This window comes from Phalacrocorax carbo, chromosome 1 (assembly GCF_963921805.1).
Source record: "Phalacrocorax carbo chromosome 1, bPhaCar2.1, whole genome shotgun sequence".
Lineage (NCBI taxonomy): Eukaryota > Metazoa > Chordata > Aves > Suliformes > Phalacrocoracidae > Phalacrocorax > Phalacrocorax carbo.
The window spans coordinates 8,877,522-8,901,527 of NC_087513.1; the positions used below are offsets into that span (position 1 = coordinate 8,877,522).

A 24,006-nucleotide genomic window follows, 5' to 3' on the forward strand; every position below is an offset into this window, starting at 1 on the left:
TGTAATTGAAATCTGCAACAGTTGTTTGCTCATGAGAACACAAGATTATTCCTTGTTGCTCAGCAGAGTGGCAGGAGTGGTGTGTGTATGTGGAGGCAGGCAGGATGGGCATTTTATTCTCAAGTGTGTGCAGAAGAGCTGGACTGCACCCCACTTGTGCTCTGTGGTGACTTACGTGGTCGAAAGGCAAACTGGCAGAACCAGGGTGGCTCCTACAGCACTGATACAAGCATGTCCATGTTGGGAGCAGCAGCCCTTTGGCTGGCCTGTGACCCAGCTGTCTGAATTTGCTCAGTGCACAGACCACGTGTAGACTGACTCCTTAGCTCATGGTGATACCTGGCTTCCCCTATACCATCATACACAGATTCTCGGAGCCATACCAGCAAAGACCCAGCATAGGTGACATTATGACAGAAGAAAGAGGCTTTTTATGGACATAGACAGCATCCTGGTCTCTGTTTTCCATGGTCTGTTTATCTTCCTGGAGGAGAAACCATATTCCTGACGCAGCTCTGGTTGGCAGTGCCTGTTAGCTCAGGTGCAAGGCCAATGCAAGTCACATCAGGAGGCAGGAGAACTGGGTGGGGAGGGGCGAGTGGCACAGGTTGAGTGGTAAATCCAAGGCCAGGACATCGACTTGGGTGAGCTGAGAGGTGTAGACAGTGTTGGCACGGGACATGGTGGCATCTGAGCTCATTGTCCGGGGTGTGCAAAGGTCTCCACTGACTATGAAGGTTGCTTGGATGCTTGGCTGAAGTGTAGACACGCAAGCTAGGTGAGATGACAGTTCTGACTCTCCTCAAGGCTTTTTTCTGCATTGCAAATCCTGCCATGGCAGCTTCTCTGAGCCTGGTTTTTGAGTTGCTGCAGCCTCTGCTTTCAGCATACTAGTTCTCCTGCACCAGCGCTGAGGTTGAGTAGCTCTACACCACACAACATGATATTTAATTCAATACGGCCTAGTTCTGCTGTTACCTGCAGTAACCCAGCTCCCCTCTGCACCCCTGGATAGTGGGTGCTTGGGGAGTGGGAGATACAATATGCTGTATCTCCACTTCACTGAGTTTTTGGACTCTTTATCCTGTGTGAGCAAAAACCGTGGTCCATCCAGGCCTGTACAGCACTGCTGTAAATCTCATTATCCTGGACCCTTATGCTGGTAGAGTTTATCCCTCTTCTTGTGTGAAAATATAGCACCATCAGGACAGTATCACTGTACTGGGGTAGTAGGTATGGTACAGCTTTGCAGGCCAGGCAGGGCCTTGGTAAACCTGCTGCTTTTAGTGAGTAGAGTGATGGTGTAGTTACACAGGTGAGGTGAGGTTAGCAGGCACCAACGCTGCTGCTGAAAGAAGTGGTCCTGCCTTCCTCCTCCCCCTTATCCCAGCCACGGTGCCACCGACCCACATCCTTCCTGTGCCAGAACAGGGGTTATGCTGAACCACACTGTGAAGGCAAGTAGGTCAAAGCAGTTGGAAACTGGGCTGTTTTCTGCATCTCTCCTGCTGTTCAGGGTCACAAATGAGCAGGAGGGATGGGACTGCTGCTGGAGATATTCATGGTTTGTGCCTGGCTTGCTGATCATGCTGCTGTAGTGTTAGATGCAGGCAGAACTTGATTTTTAAAGCCTATAAACAAAACTCGCTTGTGACCCTGGATTTTTGAACTCTGGGTCGTGTTTTGTTTCTTTATAAAAGTGTATCTCAAGGCTTTAAAAACAAACTGATTGACTATATCTGAACATAGAGCTAGAGATAAAAGCTCCTGAGTGACAGGGGTAGTTCGATAAAGGCAGGAACAGCTTTTTCCCAGTTCTGCTTACAACAAGGTCAGAAGCAGCTTTTGGTGTTTTTCCACTTTGGCACTTCTCAGAGATGTCTCTACAGCATCTGCCTAGCTGTCTCCCATTGCTTCTTGGCTCACTAAGCAGCTTAGAAAAAGCCAGGATTGCTCCTAGAATGCAAGAAAACTGAGTAATGGAAGTAAGAATAAACCAATTTCTTGGGGAGGGGATGCCCACTAACTGTCATGCATATTATTGCAGGTAACTCTGAAATCAGGTAGCAATATATTATACTGGAGAACAACAGGGATTCTCATGGGGTCCAAAGTAGTAAAACCAGTTCTGGTGAAAAACATCACAATTGAAGGTAAGTGATATTTGCCTTTTAGGTCTTATCTCACTCTTTCGTCACAGATTTGCCAAGTGCCATTTCTACTGGTGTGCCTCCAGCACTGAAGTGGCTTTTTTAGCCCCCTTGTCCCTCCTCTAAAGTGCAGAAACAGAACAGAAAAACTTCACAGTGGGGAAAGGCTGAAAAATTAATTTAGCTGGTAAACAATGCCATCTACTGGAGAAGACTGGCTTAGCAAATAAAGAGACAGCAAAAGGAATAAACAGTTTTTCTTTAATGTAGTATAGAAAGACCATGCTTATTGGTAAGCCTCTCAAAAGTGATCAGTGGATGTATATATCATAACAGTGACAGTTAAATGGTAATTTAATTAATCTGGGATTGCTCTTTTGGTCCTGTTTGAAGTGTAATCAAACTTGGAGTGTCATATAAGGGTCTTACGTGGGCTAGACTTGCATTGAGGAGCAAAACTTAAAGACCTAAATCAAGAGTCAGCAAAGCCAAAGTGTCTAAAGGGAGTAGTGAAAGTCTGTGATTTTTAAGCTGTGTTACCCAGCTGGCTTGCTTTCCCCCATAAGCAGGTGGGCAGTAGTTACGGAACATACCTTTCTGTATTTCAGTGCTTTACCTGTAATTTACCTTACAGGAGTTGCATATACGTCTGAATGCTTTGCATGCAAGCCTGGTACCTTCAGTGACAAACCAGGTTCATCTGGGTGCCAGGTGTGTCCAAGAAATACTTATTCTGAGAAAGGAGCTAAAGAATGCACCAAATGCAAAGAAGAAATGTTTTATGCAGGTACATAAATGAAATGAGTTAAGCAAAACCAGGAGAGTCTTACCTTTATGAATCTTTATGACCTCGAAGGGAACAGTTCTGAAGGATAATAACAGTCATGCTGTGCCCTCTCGTGGTAATTTTTGTTATTGATTGGCGATGACCTGGATTGGCTTCATCATTGCCTTCAGACTTGTCATGTTTCTAGGAATCTCCTTTCCAAATCCTCTCGCGGCCCATCCCTGCCTCCTATGTGGCTGGAAGACATAGTGTTCTAGTTACAAACCCTAGTCCCCGAAGTCCTCTGCATTTCCAGCTGTGGTTAGCTGGTGGTCATCAAATAGCATGGGCAAAATCTATTCTTCATGGTCAAAATGTCTTCACTTTTCTTCCTGTAGTTGTTTTGTAAGAAAGTTTTTGAAGAATCAGTTACCTACTATAGAACCTGCTATCACAGGTTATGGCAAATGACTGGGGATTTATGCCTGTGCTCATGATAGGAATGGGAATTTTGCAAAAATATCTGGGAAGAGGAAAAACTAGGGCCAGTGTTGTAAGGAAGTTTCTAATGAGTTAGAGTGTTTTTGTTCCTTAGCAAGTGAGAATATCTTTCCATGCTTGGCAAACTACAGAAATTACTGCCTGAAGGATTGGCGTGAGGGTTTGGGTGACTCCCTGGTTATACTGAATCAATTAATTTCAGTGTGACGGTGCAAGCACAGCTAGTATTTATCCTGTTCCCCCGCTTCAGTTCAGGGGAAGGTTCATGTAGACTCCATTAATAGTTTGATTTTTCATTCTAATTTTGTATTTTTCTGCTGGCTTACTTTAATGTCCAGATTTTAAGCTCATTATGGCTATTTCCAGGGACCATTTGATAGTTTAACATCCTGTTCCTCACCCTTTCTTTTTAGATGAGGGATCCAGTACGTGTATAGAGCGTCCTCCATGCACAAACAAAGACTTTTTCCAGATCCATACCCCGTGTGATAAGGAAGGAAAAGTAAGTAGAAGGCATGATACTACTTTTAAGCTCATTGAGCTTGCTGTGATCTCTTGATTTGAAAACAAAGTAGAATTTTTAGGATTCTCTTTCACAATTGCTTTCCTAATTTTTCTTCCGGCTTTGGGCTTGTCCTTTAGCTGCTTTTTCTCCAGCATTTATCCATCTGTAAGAATCTGACTGTCATGGGTCTGCTTAAGGGATCTTTCGTTGCGAGATGCTAAGCTCCTTGCACTTGTGATTAGTATGACTGGGTCACTGGTGCTGCCTCCGTGCTCATAAAAACACAGGGTTGGACCACAGGCTGAGCTACTGTCCCAGAATAAACCCTACTGTTTAGTTGTTAGCAATCTTTGCTGACATACTTTTGGCTTGTGACGATTTGCCCTGTCCCAGCAATGCCCAGGCATGATTCAGGTGCTACCATGGCACAGCAGCATGACCATACCTGTTACAGGTAGGAGAGCATTTGGCTGCATGGGTATGATGTGTATCATATCCCTTGGTTTCAGCATCAAAGAAGAGGCCATGATCTGTTGAAATACTGGTATATACATAGCCTGGGAATATTCATGTGCAGCAGCAGAGCTTAGCTGCTAATAATGTGCTTGCACCATGTGATGCCTTGGAACACCTGGACTCTCAGTAGATTGTTTCACCCAGAGATCTTAGATCCACTGGATCTCTCATAGAGGGACCTGCTGGTGGAGCAGCCTGGCTTTGGAGCCCTTTGTCCCAGCAGTCACCTGGGGATTTTGGTGGGATTTGGAGAAGAAACTCCTATTTGCTAGGATATGGAGCCCACAGAGGTATGGACATGTGGTTAGACCTGTTTTATCTCTTTTATTCCCTTTCCCATCTCTCTCGTATCAGATGGGATGTCAAGTAGTCAAAATCCATAGCACCTGTAGGTTACTGGCCCAATATTTGCTGGCTGGCTGGAGTATTTTGGAGTCTCCTGGTCAGCCAGTTCCAAAATGCTGCTGAGAGTTTGTGTGCTTTCATAACAAGGCATCACTAAGTTTAGCCCCACAGCTGGCAGGCTCTACAACCTGGTCTTGACTCCCTGATTCCTGATCTGTTATCTTCCTGTAATGACTTGAGGAATTAGCAGCAGTGTTCACTGCTACACCCCCAGGTACTGCTTTAATTGCAGCCTCCTGCAGATTACCTTGTCACTGCTCTGTGCAATTCAAGGCTCCCTGGCATTGAATAAGCTCCCACCACTGACCCTCTTCCTGCGTCCTCAATGGTTTTTCACTTCACTGGTGGACATCATCAGAATATAAAGTAGGTCTTTCTGCAGACATCCTTCATCTTCCAGTTGCAACAACAACATGTGTCATAGACACACAGGTACCGGCTGGGTTTTCAGGACTGCTTTCACCACTTAGTGCTCTGCATCTCTAGAAATCAGTCCAGGTTTGCCATAGTCCCCAGCCATCTCTTCATGGGATGCAGTCCAGTGAGAGGGCCTGACTCTGCAGCCCAGTTTCAGGTGAACAGTGGCTGTAAAGCACCAGCCTAAAGGCCTATTGATCCATGGCTTATAAAATCAGCCAGGTTTTTCACTGGACATGAGATTGTTGTCTCCCTGCTGCTGTCCCCATGCCAGGTGTAGAAGGAGCCCCAGGAGATTTAGGTAATTGACTCCTATTGTCTTTTCACCTATCTACTGCTTTAAAAATCCCAGGCTGATTGCTTCAGCCCTAGTCTTAGAAACCTTCACCTGCATGGCTGTGGGCACTCTCTGACCCTTTTCTCCCTTCGCAGTAGGATTACTTTAGTGTGTACAGTGTGTCTGGGGTCTGGGCAACCACACAGGTACTTCACCAGCTTCTGTTCCTTTTTGTTTTATAGGCTGTGCACCCTGATGCTGCTGAGGCATTTCTGGAGCAATGCTCTAGAAAATCCTCAAAGTGTTCAGGAGCAGCAAGGGCAGACTGATCCGTAAGGGACAGGGAGCCAGGAGCCAAGTGTGACAGTAAGGCAGGCAGAGGCAGGTGCCACTCTGACAGCAGGAGCAGTACCACAGTACCTGAGCAAAGTGAGCAAAGCAGACCCGATGTCTGTGACCAGATTCAGCCGAGGTTGCCAGACAAGTCCATAGCAATGAGGCAGGACCAATGCCAAGCTGGGGCGTCAAGTCCCTGGGTCAGTCAGGGTGTGGATCAGCCAGGGTACATGACCTGGCACAGGCATGGCTGTGCACGGCTCAGGCAGGAACAAAGGGCGAGAGCCTCCGCTCCCAGGGGCTGAGGCCTGAGCCTGCACTGAAGCTTCTTCCAGTTTTTTTTTTTTTTTTTTTTTTTTTTTTTCAAACAGGTTGAAAGCTGGTCAATACTTCTTGAACAGCTCTGTGTTGTCAGGGGGCTAACCTTGAGGACAAGCAGCTCAATGTCTGGGATGGCAGGGGCATGTGCTCAGGGCCCTGAACCAAATTCATAAGGTGAAATCTACCCTCTCAACCTCTGTACCTGTGCCTCTGCCCTCAAGGATCCCTGACTGCACTGCTGGAACCAAAGGGTGGAAGTACTCAGAGAAGGAGCTGGGGCCAGGTTGAAGTCTTGCCAGTTGGGTTTCTCAGTTCTGGGACTCAACTAATTTTTATCTTGGGATATTAAACCCTTTCAGGGATAGACCCAGAGACAGATGAAATTTGAGACTCAACACTATGGGTGATGCATCTCACCTAAGCCTTTTCCTGAAGTCAGAAAACTTGTGTCTTGTCAAAGAGAGGTGATATCAGAGAGGTGATACCGTTGTATATGGTAACACCAAGGAGTGACTTATGTTAGTGTTCATAGACTGCTCCTTATGTAATGTGGAGGGAGTGGAATGGGGCTGGAAGCGTTCCTGTGTGGTTTAGGCATTTGCTCAGTAGGTGAAAATGGCTGGAGAGAAACTGAGGACTTTCCAAAGAACAGGCCAGTATGGAGACAATGCAGAACTTGTAATGTTCTCTGCTAACAGATGCCTTCCCAATAATTTGGTTTTCTAATGCAGAAGTTATATTTTGGGTTACTATGGTTAAAATGCAGAGATTGCTTATGCAGTTGTTAGAATTATTTATCTGACATTCCTCAGAAACATTTTCATGAGAAAATCCGCTAGATAAATAGGAAGGAACAGTAGTAATTGTTCTGAGATTCACATTTTTCCTTTGCTCTTAAGGTCTGAAATCTTGGAATTACCTGTGAACCCAGTCACTCCTGTTTGCCTTCTCTGCCCTTCCCTTTATTGCCCTGGATGTGCAAGGTCTGGTTTTGGCCTAGAACACTGGGATACCCTAATTCCATTTATGAGGGGGACCTTGATTGGGTTGATGCATTTAGTCCTAAAGCTTTCTAACACACCATGTGAACTCAGTGTCTTCTCCTTCCAGACTCAGATCATGTACAAATGGATTGAACCCAAGATCTGCAGAGAAGATCTCCCCGATGCATTGACCTTACCTCCTTCTGGAGAGAGGAAGGATTGTCCACCCTGCAATCCTGGCTTTTACAACAATGCCTCATCTTCCTGTACTCCTTGCCCTCCAGGCACATTTTCAGATGGGACACAGGGTAGGAGTCTGCAAAACAATTCCTTGTGTCCCTGAAAGCTGTTGTCTGCTTGCATGTGACTTAGTTTAATGACACTATAATGAAACCACTTAGTTTAATGACACAATAAGCCAGAGTTCATTTTGCATAAAATACTTACTAAATAACATTGGAGAGAAGGAGTTGGATATCTGTTTTCTCCTGAAGTCCTTTCTTATCAGGCATTGCGGCTCTAGGTTGACCTGCTGTGTTCTGGATGCATTTCTTGGCTGATGTAAACTTCCTGAGGGTTATTTTAAGGGATTCTGAGAAGGGAATCAGAACTTTTACAGTCCGTAATTCATCCTCACCCATTCTTCTGTCCATGCCAAGTTTTTCCCTGTGAAAATCTCATTTTAAGCAATGTTAGATGGGTACTCTGCCAACATTGTCTAGCTTAAACTCTGGCTTGTTGATTCTGAGATGTATCGGCCCAGTGGTCACCTACAGCACTTTGTGGGAGCTCAAGTTTACCAATACAATCAAACCTTCAGCTGAAGTCATTAAAAAGTAAATGTGGCTTGGGGATCAGTTGCAGATTACTTATCACAAGGTTATGATCTGCAATTCATAAAATTCTGGTCTCATATCCACTCTTCTGGTCCTGATAAGTCTTTTTCTCTTTAATTATAAAGAAATAAAATATTTTCTTTTCTCATTACATGTCCCAGAGAGTAAAAAAGTAATATATATGTTCTTTTAAACACTGACATGTTCTTTGGCTTTGTGATTTCTTTTCCCATGCTCTCGCCCTGTAGAGTGCAAAGCCTGCCCTGCTGGGACTGAACCAGCTCTTGGGTTTGAGTACAAGTGGTGGAACATCCTGCCAGGCAACATGAAGACGTCTTGCTTCAATGTTGGCAACTCAAAGTGCGATGGGATGAACGGTGAGCCAACCTCCCTGTGTTGTTACCCACCTGTCTTTCTCCTGTGCTGATCACTGTTGTGATGGGGCACTCACCACAATGAGTAGGCTCTTTGCTACGTGAGTCACAACAGTTTCCCCCTTTTCTTTAATTGCACAAGGCTTTAAATTTCCCGTAGAAACCAATGTCACAATATCACAAAGAAGAAATAAAAAAATCTCTTGTGTACCAGAAGAGGGCAGGAGCTGCAGCCTATGTGAAGTCCCTTCAGCCAAGGACCTATCCCACCATAGACTGATGCATATGAATATCCCCACTGAAAAAACCCAACTATTTGACTTCTCTCTAGTTTGTCTCCTTTCATGTTTTGTGATAACTATGCCCTCTGAGGTCCCACATAATTCTTTTGGAAAATTTAATCCAAGTCTGTGATCTTTGTTCATTTAGCCCTCAGAGCTTTCTCTCTGCACATGTGCTAAGCCTGCAGCAGAGAGCAGTCACAGCTCACCAGTGAAAGTGGTCCTGTTCGGGACTTCTCCCACCTCCAGCCTTCTCTGAGAGATTTTCCTTAGGCTGATCCACCCTGTCAGGCTGACGTAACTCAAGCTTTGAATTATGCATGTTGAGCAGAGGGGCACTGAAGTATATGAGTAACATTTAACACACAGATTCATTGATTCACCTGTTTGAAGGCTGGAAGAGATCAGATGGATCATCCCCCTTGAGCTGCACAGCTCAGGTCAGGGAATTTTAATTGCTTTCAATTGATTTCAAGGTGACATTTGCCTACAAAATCAGCAGTTCATACAATTACTAAATTTTTTCATTCAAAAGCATTATTTTTCTGCTCTGTATTTTATAGCAGACATCTTTAAAATGTACTAAAATAGTGAAGTGTTTAAGAAAGTGTGGTAACATAGACATTTTTTTTGCCATGTCCCAGACACCATGTATTTCTAGAATCTTTTTTTTCCTGTGAAGGTTGGGAGGTGGCTGGTGATCACATCCAGAGTGGGGCAGGAGGCTCTGACAATGACTATCTTATCTTGAACCTGCACATCCCAGGATTTAAGTAAGGAACCAGATTTTTTTTTTCCATCTATTTCTCATTTATCTCTGCCTCTTACACCTGTTTCACATTACCCCTGGAATGAGCAGGGTTTTCCTTTCCGAAGTGCAATCTCATGAATGAGAGACAAGGGGAAACTTGGATTTTATTCCTGTGTCTCCAGTCATCCCACTGCAGCAGACTATTCTGTAAGACCTTGGTTTTCAGCAGTGTTTGCTTCAGTCTGAGATGCCAGCTGGTTGGCTGTCTAGAAACAGAGAAAAAATATTCCTATCCCTCTGCTTCTGAATTATCCCAAAGTAACAAGCTAAATCTGCACTGTGTGTAGTGGTGCCTGCCCTGAAGGTGTTTTACAGAAACCCACATTACATTGCACTGTGGCTCTGGGCAGCCTGCACAGCCTGTACCTCCCCTGGAGCCAGTGGCGAGATGCAGGCACCACAGAGAGCAGGACATCCCACCTCTCCTGGACCCTCAGACAGGATGAATTAGCAGCTTCAGGTGCTTGTGCCTCTTTGAAGAGCGAGCTTAGACTCCTAGCTCAGATCAGAAGCCAATTATTAAGACAGGTAGGGTATGGCAAAATGAACCATACGCTCCCTTTAGTGTATCTAAGCTGAGGGGGTTGTGACTTCTTACACCCAATGAGCAAACCCTGGTTTTTATTTTGCAATATGGGCAAACAGCAGTGAAGATAAAAGAGAAGCAAGAAACGTATCCATGGAAAAGGTCGGCATGCTACAGTTTATTGTATACTGTTTCGTACTTTGCAGTGGAGCCCCCTGAATACTTCTGGTTTGTTCGAAACTCCTGAATGCATCTCCCACGGGTGGAGGGTAGATGCAATTAAATCGGTGTAAATCACTTTAAGCATGTAATTCATTTAAGCTATAAGATACCCTACAAATATGGTCAAATTTGGGTGTTGGTCATAAGGAGGGAACTCTACCATAAAGAAGTCAGACACTTAAAAAATAATCTTGCTGTGCCCAATACCCAGTGCAGAGCTGCTGTGCAAACCTGGCCTCCGCAGTTCTGCAAGAGCAGGTTTTATGTGACAGGACTTTGATGGTTCACCACTGTACGAAAAGCAATTTGAAGGACCGACTGCTGCCTGCCTGGAGAGCACCTTGTAAATGTTTCGTTCCTTCTCTGTTAAACAGACCTCCGACATCAGTGACAGGAGCAACTGGGTCAGAACTGGGACGGATTACTTTTATTTTTGAGACCATCTGTTCAGCAGATTGTGTGCTGTACTTTATGGCAGTAAGTGAGACCTCTCTCTCCATGACTGATGACTGAGCCCGGTATTCCACATGTCACTTTAATACCTCTACATAGGCGTGATTAGTTGCACTTGGTTTATTATGACTAAGATTAAGTGTGACATTAGTTTAATATCTGCGGTGCCCTTGCAGGAAAGATTTAATGAATGGCCTAGCAGAATTCCTCCACCACGTGAGTTGTGAACCATTCCTGATTAACTGCTTATTTTAAAAGAAATCACCGGACACCAAAGAGCCATTTTTTCCCCCGTTAAACCGACTGATAAAGTTCTGTGTCTCACGTGCAGTTGAGTTAGCCTCCAGGAGTTTAGTAGAGTCACAAGTCAAGATGTGGGTCAGAGGGATGGGAAATAGAAAATATGGAAATTTATTCTTGATCCTGTTGGTGACCTGGAGAATCGGTAAGGCCGCAGGCAGACGCTTGTTTGGGAAAGCAAAGGGGTGTGTTTTTTACTTTTCTCATCTGCTTATCAAAAGTCCATCAGCTGAGGAAGGTAACCATACCTGCAAGGGCACCCTTGCCCCTGCCATTGCAAAGAGAAGCTGGTCCTTTCTTTTTTGTATTTAGTGGTACTTTAAAGGTATTTACTCTTTATTTAAAGACAATTAAGTGGAAAGTAGGTGGTAATTTAAAGCAATCTGCATGTAGGGATAATTTAAAAGAATCTGTTTTAAAGGAAAAGCATCTTTCGCTGGAACAGTTACAGCTGATGGAGAATAAGAAACAGGAACATAAATTGAACAGGTTTTTCTTGTGTAAACTTTGACACTGTCTTACTGGCCTCAGTTCTGTTTCACTAGATATAACAGCAAAGTGGGTATCTGAAGATGGTGGAAACTGCAATTTTTCTTTGAACTTTGGCCTTCCCGTCTCTGTGCTGTGGAACCCACATGTTTTATACAAAAACAGAATTTCAGATCTGAAAGAACTGCTGTGCTGAATCTGTCCTCATAATGTTTATAACCTGCTATAGGACTTTGAACTTAACTGTTGTGTGAACCTTTTGGAATAGACAGCCATTCTCAATTAAAAAATTGCCAGTGATGGAAACCAGAATAAATATGTTTGCTCTCCTTTATTAAATGTTAAATGCTATTGTAAAGTCCTTTATATATATTAATATCTGTAATGTAAAACACTAGTGTTTAGTGTAGTATGACCACACTTTTCAGTTTAAAAAAAAAAATTATGTCCATTTTATAGGATGTTAATCGAAAAAATACCAATGTGGTGGAATCATGGGAAAGAAGTAAAGAGAAACAATCCTATACTCACATCATCTCCAAAAACGCTTCCTTCACGTTCACCTGGGCCTTTCAGAGAATAAATGAGGGCCAAGATGTAAGTACTTCTTTACATACAAGGCTTTATAGCACAGCTTTCCTTGGACACTCACTGCCAGAGCTCCTGCCCTCCACTGAAGCTCACAGGCTTCTTGTAAAGGGTGCATGGCTGTCACCTTGGGAGGCAGCTGTGGATAAACCATCCATGTTGACAGACAGGCGCATGCATAAGTCGATCTCTGAATCAGTGCCCTGGTGCACAGAGCTGTGATTAGTGACCACATGCAATGGTTCAGTGACATCAGGGTGGTTTCCTTGGCTCTTGTTCCAGAGCAGACAGTTCATCAATGACATGGCAAAGATCTACTCCATCACGGTGACCAATGCAGTGGATGGAGTTGCCTCTTCTTGCCGGGCCTGTGCGCTGGGCTCTGAGCAGTCTGGCTCATCCTGCGTGCCCTGCCCAGCAGGACACTACATCGAGAAGGAGACCAGCCAGTGCAAGGAGTGTCCAGCCAACACCTTCCTGTCCATCCACCAGGTCTACGGCAGGGAGGCCTGCATCCCGTGTGGGCCTGGCAGCAAGAGCACCAAGGTACAGAAACTGAGTGTCTCTGAGTGATGGACAGACAGGGTTTATTAGGACATAAGCACTCAAAGGGCCAGTTTTAGTGCTTTTCTACAGGTATGTGCCTTGTGAACATTGGACTATAATTATAACTAATGATCCCACTCTTCCAAATATGTCCCTAGTCTAATTTCTGTTTGCAGATATACAATAAGAAGATAAAATTGACCACACCAGCTCAAAAAAAGGCTCATTTCAGGAAGCTATACTGGGGACAGTGTAAGAACAGGGCAAGGATATAGATTACTTCCACCTGAAACTGTCCCAGACTCCTGCTGTTTTAAACTCAGAGACTTCCTCAGTTGGATGATGTTTCTGTGTCTTTAGAAACCTGTATGAAATCACCCTTAAGCCTAGATAAACATTTATCATGGGCAGCATCCTTTTGTCAAGGAGCTGCACAACGACTTGAAGAACTGCTCCAATTTGTTCATATTCTGCCTGGGTTCTCCAGCTGGGTTCTTATCCCATCCCTGTTTCTTGAGCTCTTTCTTGTGTTTCCTTTGCATGATGCAAGTGTAACTGAGGCCATGTTCTGGTCTATCTGGGACATTGGGATCCTAAAAGCACCCACAACAAAACAAAGCAAGAAACTCTGCACTTTCTTGGCTAATGCAGTGAGCAGCAGAAAGGCCAGGCTTAGGGAACATTGAAATCCTGATATGTGAATGCAAGGGACTGAAACAGGAATGGGAATTCTCCCAAGGGATATCCGTGAATTACACGGATAGAAAAAAGTTCCCCTCCATCCTTAGCAAGGAAAGGAGTCCTGTCTGCACCTACTTGCTTTAAGGCCGAGGTGAACTGTTTGCTGCTGGTCCATAACTGCTCTTTAATGGATGCCTCTCTTTCTCTGAAGGACCACTCTGCCTGCTTCAGTGACTGCCTGGTGTCGCACGTCAGGGATAACCAGAGCCTGAATTACGATTTTAGCAACCTCAGCCAGGTGGGCTCATTGATGAGCGGACCCAGCTTCACCTCCCGAGGCACCAAGTTCTTCCACTTCTTTAACATCAGTCTGTGTGGGAATGAGGTGAGCTCAGCTGGTGTTGAGGGTTGGGGGGGATTAACCAATTTGCTGCTCATGTTGATGCCCTGTGGGATGACATTGAGACAGGACAAGCACTTCCCTACAGCTGAGCTGTCACCAACACTGTGCAAACATTTTCTTCTGGATCTTGCTCAGCAGTGCAAGAGGACTTTTGAGTAGCAAAATGATTTTTCAGAGCAGAGATGACAGCATTTTAGGTGTAAGTAATGCTCAGAAGAAAAACCCTGTCACATCCCTACCTTTTCTTAGTTCTTGTGCCTTCAAGTTACTTGCATCGCAACCCTGACCTTTTTGTGCTGCCACCAAGGAACTCAAGTGAAGAGTCTGAGTCTTTCAGCTGCCAACTTCTTTCCATATGTTTCCCTTGTGTCTTGGCTGGAGGTGTTGCTGTCAGCAGAGCCTCTGCTCTCTGTCAGTGGCTGAGGCACCTGTTGCTGACTTTGCAGCCTTTGAAAGTGGTGGAAAAATGTGCTTAGTGCATGAGTGCAAACAGTCTTTGCCCCAGAGTCAAAAGTTTTCTGTCTGGGGCTTGGACTGTACCAGAGCATGTTGTCACATCCATAAATTGAAGTTTCAGAGAAGTACCAGTGATGTGTATTGTCCTGTGAAAGCCAATGCGTGTAGTTTACACTGATGTTCAGCCCTGCAAAGTTCTGAAGTTGCTTTCCCGTATACCAAAGGCTTTGCATGAGTTGAGGCAAATGAGTAGTCACGCTTCTTTACAGCATTTTGCATACTTTTAGGCTTAAATGTGTGTTTACTACCTGGATATGAGCTGCTGACAGCAAGATCCACAAAGATACAGATATGGCGCTCCCCTGTGGATCTGGTCTTCATTTTCCCAAACTACTAGGATGGTACTGCAGTACTTCCAACCATATGATTACGTCCTGAGTACCTGGCATTTTGTCAGGACAACTGAGCCTGGTGATTTGTGTTTCATTGCTGTTACTCTGAGATTCTAGCACTGGTCTTGACATGTGACATTAATGCACCCTTGAAGGTTATGTATCTGTTTAGGGGCTTCACGTATTTGTGCTTTGAAAAAATATTTTATCTGGATTCAATCCCAAATAAAAAGGTATTCTATAGTATATTATTTAAAGGCAAGGGAAATATGGTTTTCCTTTGTGAGCCATTTTATTATGCTCCGCAAGTAAACACTGCGCTGTCAAGATAAACAGAGAAGAGTGCTTCACAGCACAGGTTTCTGATAAGGCACATACCAGAGGTGACATCGTGCTTCTGGGTCTGTGCAAGGCTTTAATCAGAGCTTTCACAATGGCACAGTTTGCTGTCGCAATTTGTCTCTCTCATGATAGAAACATCAAGTTGTTTCTAAGGTGCAGGAATGAAATTCTTCCAGTTTGCAGTCAGGAAGTTTGCAATCTCTCCTTTCCCAAACTTTTTCACATCCTATCAACAACCAACAGCTTCCCCATTTTTTCCTGATTGTCCACAGGGGAAGAAGATGGCTATTTGCACTGACAATATCACAGATATTACTCTGAAAGACATGGTTGCAGAATCAGAAGATTTTTCCAACTTTGTGGGAGCTTTTGTCTGTCAGTCCACAATTATCCCTTCAGACAGCAAGGGTTTCCGAACAGCCCTGGCTCTGCAGTCCAACAGCCTTGCTGACAGGTTCTTAGGTATGTGGTTTGTCTTCTGCATGTTGTTATCATGGATGTACTCTCATGTATTTAGGGCTGCAGAGTAAATCCTTCTCAGCTCAGCAGTGCTGCATTACACTGGGAGAAAAGCAAAGGAGCAGCCCAAGATTCAGTTCCACTTTGTTCGTGAGCTGTGAAGCAGATGTGGGCAGATGCCATTGCTTTTTGCTGCTGTTTCAGTACAGCTGGTGGCTGGAGAAGAGTAAGGGTCCCCCATTCTTTGTTTTCCATGCCTGTATTACTCGCTCTTCCCTGTGTTTGGTCTAGTGGGTGCCATGATGCATAGAGTTTCAGCACAAAAATCTGGAGAATGTAATTAAAAAGCACTGGGTTTCTTTCATGTTTTCTACCTGCCTCATGCAGGGCAAGACCAATCACTGTAGTAGTCACATTAGTCCAAGTATTTCTGCCTATGCCAAGTCCCTACTCGGGCAATTTCAGAAGAAGAAGCTGGTGCTGCGACATAATTAGTTGAGGAAGGAGGAGGCTTAGGGCAGCATGGGGCTGTGCACATCATTAAGTCTTGCATTGCTCTGGCTCACAAGTTCCCAGAGTCTGAAGCCAGAGTAGACAATGAAGTCATTTAGTCTGTTCACCTATCCATTACAGGCACTGAGCGTTCGTACTTTCTCCCTGGCACTGAGCCCAGAAACTCATGTTTGACAAAAGCATGTCTTTGGAAGAGCACTGAACCTGGACTTTTAAGACTGCCAGAAATAAAAGCTTTGCCACAGTCACTGGTATTTTTTTCCACTGGTCAAACACCATCTCTGTATTTTGTTTTAAAGCAGACTTCTTTCGTGTTTGAGTTTGACTGGCTTCATTTTTCAGCTCCTGCTTCTTGTTACTCTTTCTCCATTTCACACCCACATTTTCCTCCCTGGAGAAATATTTTGTGTACTGGAATCATCACACCCTCCCCAGTCTGCTCTTCTGATAAACTAAGTAGACCAAGTTCTTCTAAGTATCTTGCTATCATGTATTTCTCTCAAGCATCTGAATAATTTTTTGAGGATCTTTCTGAAGCCTCTGTAACTTATTGTTATAATTTCTTAAAGCATAGGCATCAGAATGAAATAGTATTCCAGTATTCACTATAATGGCAATAAAAATTGCTTCTGCATTTGTATTTAAATGCAAGGATGGAACCCCTGAGTCCTTCTTTCTCCAGAGTCATGGGATTTCATGATGGCTTCTTGCATCTGATGTCCAGTCTAGATCTTTTTCGAAGTTAGAGTTTCCAAGGGAAAATCTCTCTTCCTTAGGACTGGCCTTCATCCCTTGCTGCACTTCTCTGCACTAAAATATATTTAGTTTGACTGGGACCATCTTACCAAGTGAATTAAGTTGTTTTGTATTTTATTCCTTAATCTTTGTCTCACCTTCACACTTTACCAACAGTGATTATATAGTTACTTACAGATCCCTGATGATAATCTTGCATTTTGGGACTCCAATATCAATGCCTAGAGAAGCCTGGAGACATACCACATTTGATGACAATTTCCCATGGCCAGATAATTTTATAATTCATTAGTTAAACAATTCTTAGTCCAGAATGTGTGCTTAATTGGTATTACACTACTAACTTTTAAATTAGGATCTTGTGTGGTAATTAGTGAAATACTTGATAAATTTACATTACATAATTTTCTTTAGCAACCAAATTCATCAGCACTCAAGGAGTGAAATCAGATTTGTTCAACAAGAGCAGTTCTCCATAAATTCTTGTTGACTGTCTCTCATTACATATCTATCCATTAACTGAAACCCATCTTCCACTTACCATTTGCCTCATTGTGTTAGCCACATTGTAATTTGGGTCACCATATCCCCTCTCCATCAGTCTTCTGATATTTTGCTGTCATTAAAAGCTCTATTAAAGCTTACTGTAGGTATGGGTTTGCTAGTTTATAAGCGTGCATGCCAAGGAGATGCCAATATCCTCTCCGCCCACTGAAGGAATGAGGTGTTCAGTCATTGTCTTGGAAAGAAAGGAGATAGTCCTGATTTTTTCTTAATACAGAGAAAAGATATCAAGCTCTTCTGCTGCCTTTTCATTATTGCAATTGTTACATTTTAAAATGGTTGAAGTTTGCCTTTCCTATCCATAAGATGTACTTTTATTTCTAGGATTTCTAAAAAAGCTCCAAACGTACAATTTTTCTAGTCCTGGCAAACACAGGCTTTTCCCTGAAGTCTTTAGCATCCATTATCATTTTTCTGTAACTCATAACTTTTGATTTTATTTGATTCTCTATTCCCCCTCCATTAAGCTTGTGCCAATGTTTTTATTTTAATTGCTCTTTTACCGCTGTTCTGATCCAAGGTGGACTCTTAGTCAAAACTGTTGTCATTCTTGAGAGAGTCATTGTGGCTTTTTAGCCATATAATTAATATCCTCTGAAGAATGTAATTTTTTTTCACACTTGATTTTGCTTCTAGTGTTCTTATTTTTGAGAAACTGCACTTTGAGATGCCATCTGTACAGTACTGCATATTGGACGGGAATATTCTCTCGTTGCCTCTGTTGAATGTAATAAGGTCCCTAGGAGCTATCACCTTCCAGTCTAGTGAGTAACTTATCTCTGTCCATTTTGTTGAAATCCAAATTTAAGTTACCCTGTGTTTGATGCAATGTCTTTGGTGAGAGGAAATGATCATCCTTGCTGACGTCATCGTATGTTCTCAGAACAGAGGTCCCTCAACAATAACCTGACATCTTTCTTCACGTGCTCCTGCTGGTTGCTGTAGCACAGCTCATTTTGTTCTGTTGGTTGGTGTGATGCTCTGTAGCTATCCCTCACCTACAAGCCCTCCTGAGCAATGTTACAGAGCACATTGACATGACTTTGACTTGACTGGCATTACATTTGGGAGGACGATTCACACAGCTGGAAAATCCATGTCTGCTTATAACCCTTTTAGGTAAATATAGCAGGTAACAAAGGTGACAGTTTGCACTAGACACTACTGTCTGGTGTAGGACAACTCAGAGCTTGGGACTGTGAAAGCACATGGATCAAAGTCCTAAGAATTCAGCTAGGCTGTCTGTACTGTTGCAAGAACAAATGGAAAACTTCAAGTCTTTCCCGTCTTCCCACCAGTTGCAGGCTGCTACCACTTCTTGTTCTAGCCATTTTTCACTTCACTAGAAGGATGCCGCCTGTCCCATTTGTACAACTCCTTCTTCTGAAATGTTGCAGCGCAGCACCAATATTTTCTGTCTTCTTTGATTCATGGGGTTGGAAGAATCTCTAAGAACTTCGGTTACTTGTTTTTTCCTCTTTTTCAGCTCTTCTCCAAGATCCATGCAGACCTGTGTAACCCGTGTTGTTCCACACACCAGCCTATCATTTGTTCCAAAAAGTCCTATCAAGGCTTGCCTACAACTCCATAATCCTCCTGAATCTTGTCATTGCATCTTTCAGCTTTTCTTCCACAGTACTGCAGATTGCTCAGGGTGTTACACGATTATGATGTGTTAGGGTTATTCATTCAAGGCACATGCTTTGAGCAGGTGTTTGGATCAGGTATCTTCAGCGGTCCTTTCCCAACCTAAATTATTTTATGATTCTGTAATATCCTGTGATTGCTTTAAATTAATGAAAAAGAGTAAAACTTATTTACACTGGTGTTGTTTTATTATTTTTTTTGGTTTTTTTAATCTCTATGTAAGGAAATCAGACTGAATGAGGAACATACAAATCTGCAAACTCTAGTTAGAAGAAAGTATATCATGTATAGTTATGTCATTAAATGCTGTTAAGTGAGACCCGTACCTTTCAGACCGAGAAAATGTTATATGTGAACCCCATAGAAATCCATTCTTAGTTTATGCCTTTTACTTTTTCCTTTAATTTTAGGAGCTACTGTGGAAACAACACTGGAAAATATCAGCATAAAGACAGATATGTTTCCTCCCTCTCCAAGCAAAATACCTGATGTGCATTTCTTTTACAAGTAGGTAAAAAAACCAGTTTATTGGTACATCAAATTTCTTCATTTGTTTAAAGGAAACTAAAGCTGCGATAGGAGATCTTTAATCCACCTTTAATCTTTATCACTTTAATCAGTATATTGATTGGCAAGTTGGAGAACAGCTTATGAAATCAGCAAACACTCTTCCCTCAAATCTAAATTACACTTGATCTGGAGAAAGTGATATCAGAGCTTTGATTCATCCAGGTGCCACTTACAGTGTCATGTTCCTTTCCATAATTTCTCATATACGGCTTTGATATGTCCACTTCCTGTTGCATATTTTCTTTCACATTCATTTTTCTTTACTCTAATTGAGGTAAAAAATAATTGTTCCAACCTGCACAGTTACTAGTGTGCTTTTCCTATTCTTCATTTTCCTCCATAAAAAGAATACCTCAGCTTGGGTAAGAAATAGCTCAAAGGTCACCTCACTTAAGATGTCTGCATGCTGGTGTCTTCGTGTGAACAGGGTTTCTAAGCTTGGACTCTGGGGCCCATGGGGCTATTCAGCTTTTCTTAAGGCATATACCTATATTTGTTCTAATGATTGGCTCTCAAGGTTGTGTTGCTGTCAGTGATAGATCTTAATTGGCTATAGAGCTTTGGGTATCAACACTTTATGCATAAGTGAATACGTAAATTAAGTGTCTGATTCTGCAAACTGAACCCCACACCAGTGACCCTACTTTGAGTGTACTATGAACTTGGCTTAAAATGTCTACCATGTTGGGAAAAGGTCCAGTTTTTTAATCCCCTTTGCCTTGTGCTATTTCAGGACAGTGTGGTTCTCAGATTACTAGGCGAGGAGAGAGCCATCATAAACTCTCCAACAGAGTAACACACCAACCACAGCACGTGCGATTCTCTTTTTAAAATGTTCTATTCTGTTTTGTGGGCGTCTTTATTCCTTGACTCAGCAGAATTCAAGCTAGCTAGAAAAACAGCAGTTCCCTGAGTGGTATCTCAGAGCACTTTCTGATTTAAATGAAATGGTGAAACCTACTCTGGTTCTGTTGGTCTTTTTTTTTTCTTCCAGCTGACAAAGGCAAAAGCCCTGTGGTAAAGGGTATTTCTTTAGTACTGCAGTTGCACGAACAGACAGAGACCTAGGAAAGAGCAACATGATTTACTGAAGTGGAAACGTATTACATTTCTCCTCTTGTTTGACATTAGGTCTTCAACAGTGACAACCTCCTGTGAAAATGGCCGTGCAACTGTTGTGACAATGAGATGCAACCCCAACAAACCAGACCAAGGAGAGCTTTCTGTACCCAGGTATTTATGTATTTGATCCTAGTAGTGCCTAAAAGCCTTTTCCCCTCAGGCAACTTTTAAAAAACTTGTTAGTAACTTTATAGTTAACAGCAATGAGGAGTGCTGTCTGCCCCATCAGCCATCCAGGACATCTCACTCATTTCTCCTAGGTGAAGGACGTGTGTGTCCATCTCCTCCCAGCCCACCAACTGCTGTGTATTTAGGCTGTGCGGTGAGAGAAGTTAGAGCTCAGGCAGGTTGTTCCAAGGTTAAAGCCAAAAGCAAATGTAGTGATGTTTTCTATTGTCCACTTCTCCTTTATTTTGGTCTTTGGCCTCCTGATAAAACTGCCTAGTCTGGGCTTTGAGAGGCAGTTTTTCTTCCCTGATCTACAGCAGTGGCTGTGAACAAAGTGATTTTTTTTGAAAAAGAGCAACCTGTCCTACGAACAATGAAATCTGCTATTGTAATGTTTATGTGAGCCCTGACTCTGTCTAGTTCAAGTTCAATATGCATTTATTTATGTGTCTCATCACTCCGGTTTCTATCCTGAACCCCTTGTACCAGTTGTGTTTAATTTGCCTGACCTTTTTTTCCCTTCAGTCTGATTAAAGTGACTCTAAAAACCTCTTTTTTCCAAAGTACTGTTTATTCCTGCACCTGAAAATTTGCAGAGAAAAAACAATAAAATAATTAATTCTGTTACTCTTCAGTAACCGCCTGTGATTCTTCAGAAGTTGCCCTCAATTCTTATAACCCTCCTCTTTGGCTGTCAAGGCCCAACTTATTCCATCTGGATGTTACTATAAATCTGCTGATGGCCCCCTCACCGACCCTCTTTCCCAAAAGTGAAGTCCCCTTCTGAAAAGCTAACAGTGTGAGAAGTGTGGGATCATCTTTGATCCCTGTCCCTGTTGAGGCAGGTGAACCATGCTCACCTGAATGAAGGAAAAGAGGCATCTATTTCATAGGTGGTAGATGAACGATTGGTGTTTGAGCACCTTTGTAGATATTTAACCCAGTTTCTTGGGGACCTGGTACACTACAAATTATGCTGGACAGCAAGCCACCATCTATCAGCTGCTGTGTGAAAATCCTTCAGGTGTCATAATGTTGTAGGTTAAACATGATGTGAGCTGTGAGAACTCAGCAGTAGTGAGGGAGGAGTAACCTACCTTGCTTTGAAAGTGTGAGCATGGACAGAAATGGCACACAGCTGACATGATGTAACATATCTCAGTTCTTGTTGACTCCTTCCTAGCCCCCTTTGATTAGCTCAGCAGTCAGACATCTATTTTCAAACAGAAAGGTATCTGATACATGTCACACAATACTGTATATAACTCCTTGATCCTCAGACATGGTGTTTAGTATCATATGAAGTGCAGTGTAAGATGAAAGAGGCTGAGGAGAAAGGTCTGTCAATGCTCTTGCCATGTACATTGAAAAAATGTTCCATAATCCAGAGAGGACAGTTAGCAGTTATTCAAACCAGGATAAGGCAGAATGGGCTTTTAGGCCTGTGGATTTTTCAGTCCTTCAGATCAGGATAACAGATTTCCTGATGATATAGAAGAATCACAGAATCACAGAATCCCAGGTTGGAAGGGACCTCAGGGACCATCTAGGCCAACCTTTCTAGGAAGAGCACAGCTCAGACAGGATGGCCCAGCACCCTGTCCAGCTGAATCTTGAAGGTGTCCAACGTGGCCGAGTCAACCCCTTCCCTGGGGAGATTATTCCAATGGTGACTGTCCTCACTGTGAAAAATTTCCCTCTGGTGTCCAATCAGAATCTCCCCAAGAGCAATTTGTGTCCATTCCCCCTTGTCCTCTCCATGGGACTCCATGTAAAAAGGGAGTCTCCATCTTCTTTGTAGCTACCCCTTAAGTACTGGTACCCGGGGATGAGATCCCCTCTAAGCCTCCTTTTCTCAAGGCTGCACAAACCCAGCTCTCCCAGCCTATCCTCTTATGGCAGCTTCCAAGTCCTTTGGTCATCTTGGTGGCCCTTCTCTGGACCCCTCCCAGCCTGTCCACATCCTTTTTGTATAGCGGGGACCAGAACTGCACACAGTGCTCCAGGTGTGGCCTGACAAGCGCTGAGTAGAGTGGGATAATGACTTCTTTCTCTCTGCTGGCGATGCCCTTTTTGATGCAACCCAGCACCCTGTTGGCCTTCTTGGCTGCAGCAGCCACTGTTCGCTCATGCTGAGCTTTCTGTCCACCAGGACCCCCAGGTCCCTTTCCACAGAGCTGCTCTCCAGCCAGGTGGATCCCAGTCTGTGCTGCACTCCTGGGTTATGTTTTCCCAGGTGCATGACCTTACACTTGTCCTTGTTGAACTTCATAAGGTTCTTGCTGGCCCACTCCTCCAGCCTATTCAGATCTCCCTGCAGAGCAGCTCTCCCTTCTGGAGTGTCTACTTCCCCGCTCAACTTGGTGTCATCAGCAAACTTCATCAGGCTACACTTGATGCCGGTATCCAGGTCACTTATAAAGACGTTGAATAACATTGGGCCCAATATTGATCCCTGTGGGACTCCACTAGTGACAGGTTGCCACTTGGAAAAGGAGCTATTTCCCACCACCCTTTGGGTGCGGCCTGTCAGCCGGTTCCCCACCCACTGCACAGACCACTTGTCTAGGCCATAACTCATGAATTTCTCCAGGAGGAGGCTGTGGGGGACCGTATCAAAGGCCTTGGAGAAGTCCAGGTAGACAATGTCCACTGCCCGCCCCATGTCAACCAGGCAAGTCACTTTGTCATAGAAGGCCACCAGGTTTGTCAAGCATGATCTGCCTTTAGTGAAGCCATGTTAGCTTTTCCCAGTCACGTGCTTCATTTGACTTGTGATGGCCCCCAGGAGGATTCATTCCATAACTTTCCCAGGGACTGAAGTAAGGCTGATGTGCCTATAGTTACCCGGATCCTCCCTCGAGCTCTTCTTGTAGGTAGGGGTAACATTTGCCTTCCTCCAGCCCTCTGAGACATCCCCCGTTCTCCATGACTTCTTGAAAATTATGGAGAGCAGCCTTGTGACGATGTCAGCCAGCTCTCTCAACACCCTTGGGTGGATGTCGTCAGGGCCCATTGATTTGTAGGGGTCAAGCTCCTGTACTAATTCATATACTAACTCTTCCTTCACTGATGGTGGGTCGGTGTTTGGATCAACCGGCAAATTCATTCCCAAAGCCTGGGACCCAACAGTGTTGGTAAAGACAGAGGTGAAGAAGGTGTTGAGGACCTCTGCCTTTTCTGCATCGTTGGTGATTGATTCTCCTTTTCCGTTTAACACTGGGCCTATGTTTTCCTTCTTTTTCTGCTTATGGTTGACATACCTGAAGAAACCTTTCTTATTATTTTTGACATCTACAGCCAGTTTCAATTCGAGTTGGGCTTTTGCTT

The 24,006-nt window shown here is 43.7% G+C and overlaps 1 protein-coding gene across 1 annotated transcript in view; it reads left to right on the forward strand.

Moving 5' to 3' along the window:
- ELAPOR2 (endosome-lysosome associated apoptosis and autophagy regulator family member 2) overlaps positions 1–24,006 on the forward strand; it is a 106,692-nt gene that overhangs the window by 73,310 nt on the left and 9,376 nt on the right. The window contains exons 6-18 of the mRNA XM_064443707.1: positions 2,048–2,153; positions 2,785–2,937; positions 3,831–3,919; positions 7,305–7,485; positions 8,262–8,390; positions 9,351–9,441; positions 10,602–10,704; positions 11,929–12,066; positions 12,340–12,603; positions 13,496–13,669; positions 15,150–15,339; positions 19,227–19,323; positions 20,518–20,619. Coding sequence (XP_064299777.1) covers positions 2,048–2,153; positions 2,785–2,937; positions 3,831–3,919; positions 7,305–7,485; positions 8,262–8,390; positions 9,351–9,441; positions 10,602–10,704; positions 11,929–12,066; positions 12,340–12,603; positions 13,496–13,669; positions 15,150–15,339; positions 19,227–19,323; positions 20,518–20,619 — 1,817 coding nt within the window. The remainder of the gene's footprint in view (positions 1–2,047; positions 2,154–2,784; positions 2,938–3,830; positions 3,920–7,304; positions 7,486–8,261; positions 8,391–9,350; positions 9,442–10,601; positions 10,705–11,928; positions 12,067–12,339; positions 12,604–13,495; positions 13,670–15,149; positions 15,340–19,226; positions 19,324–20,517; positions 20,620–24,006) is intronic.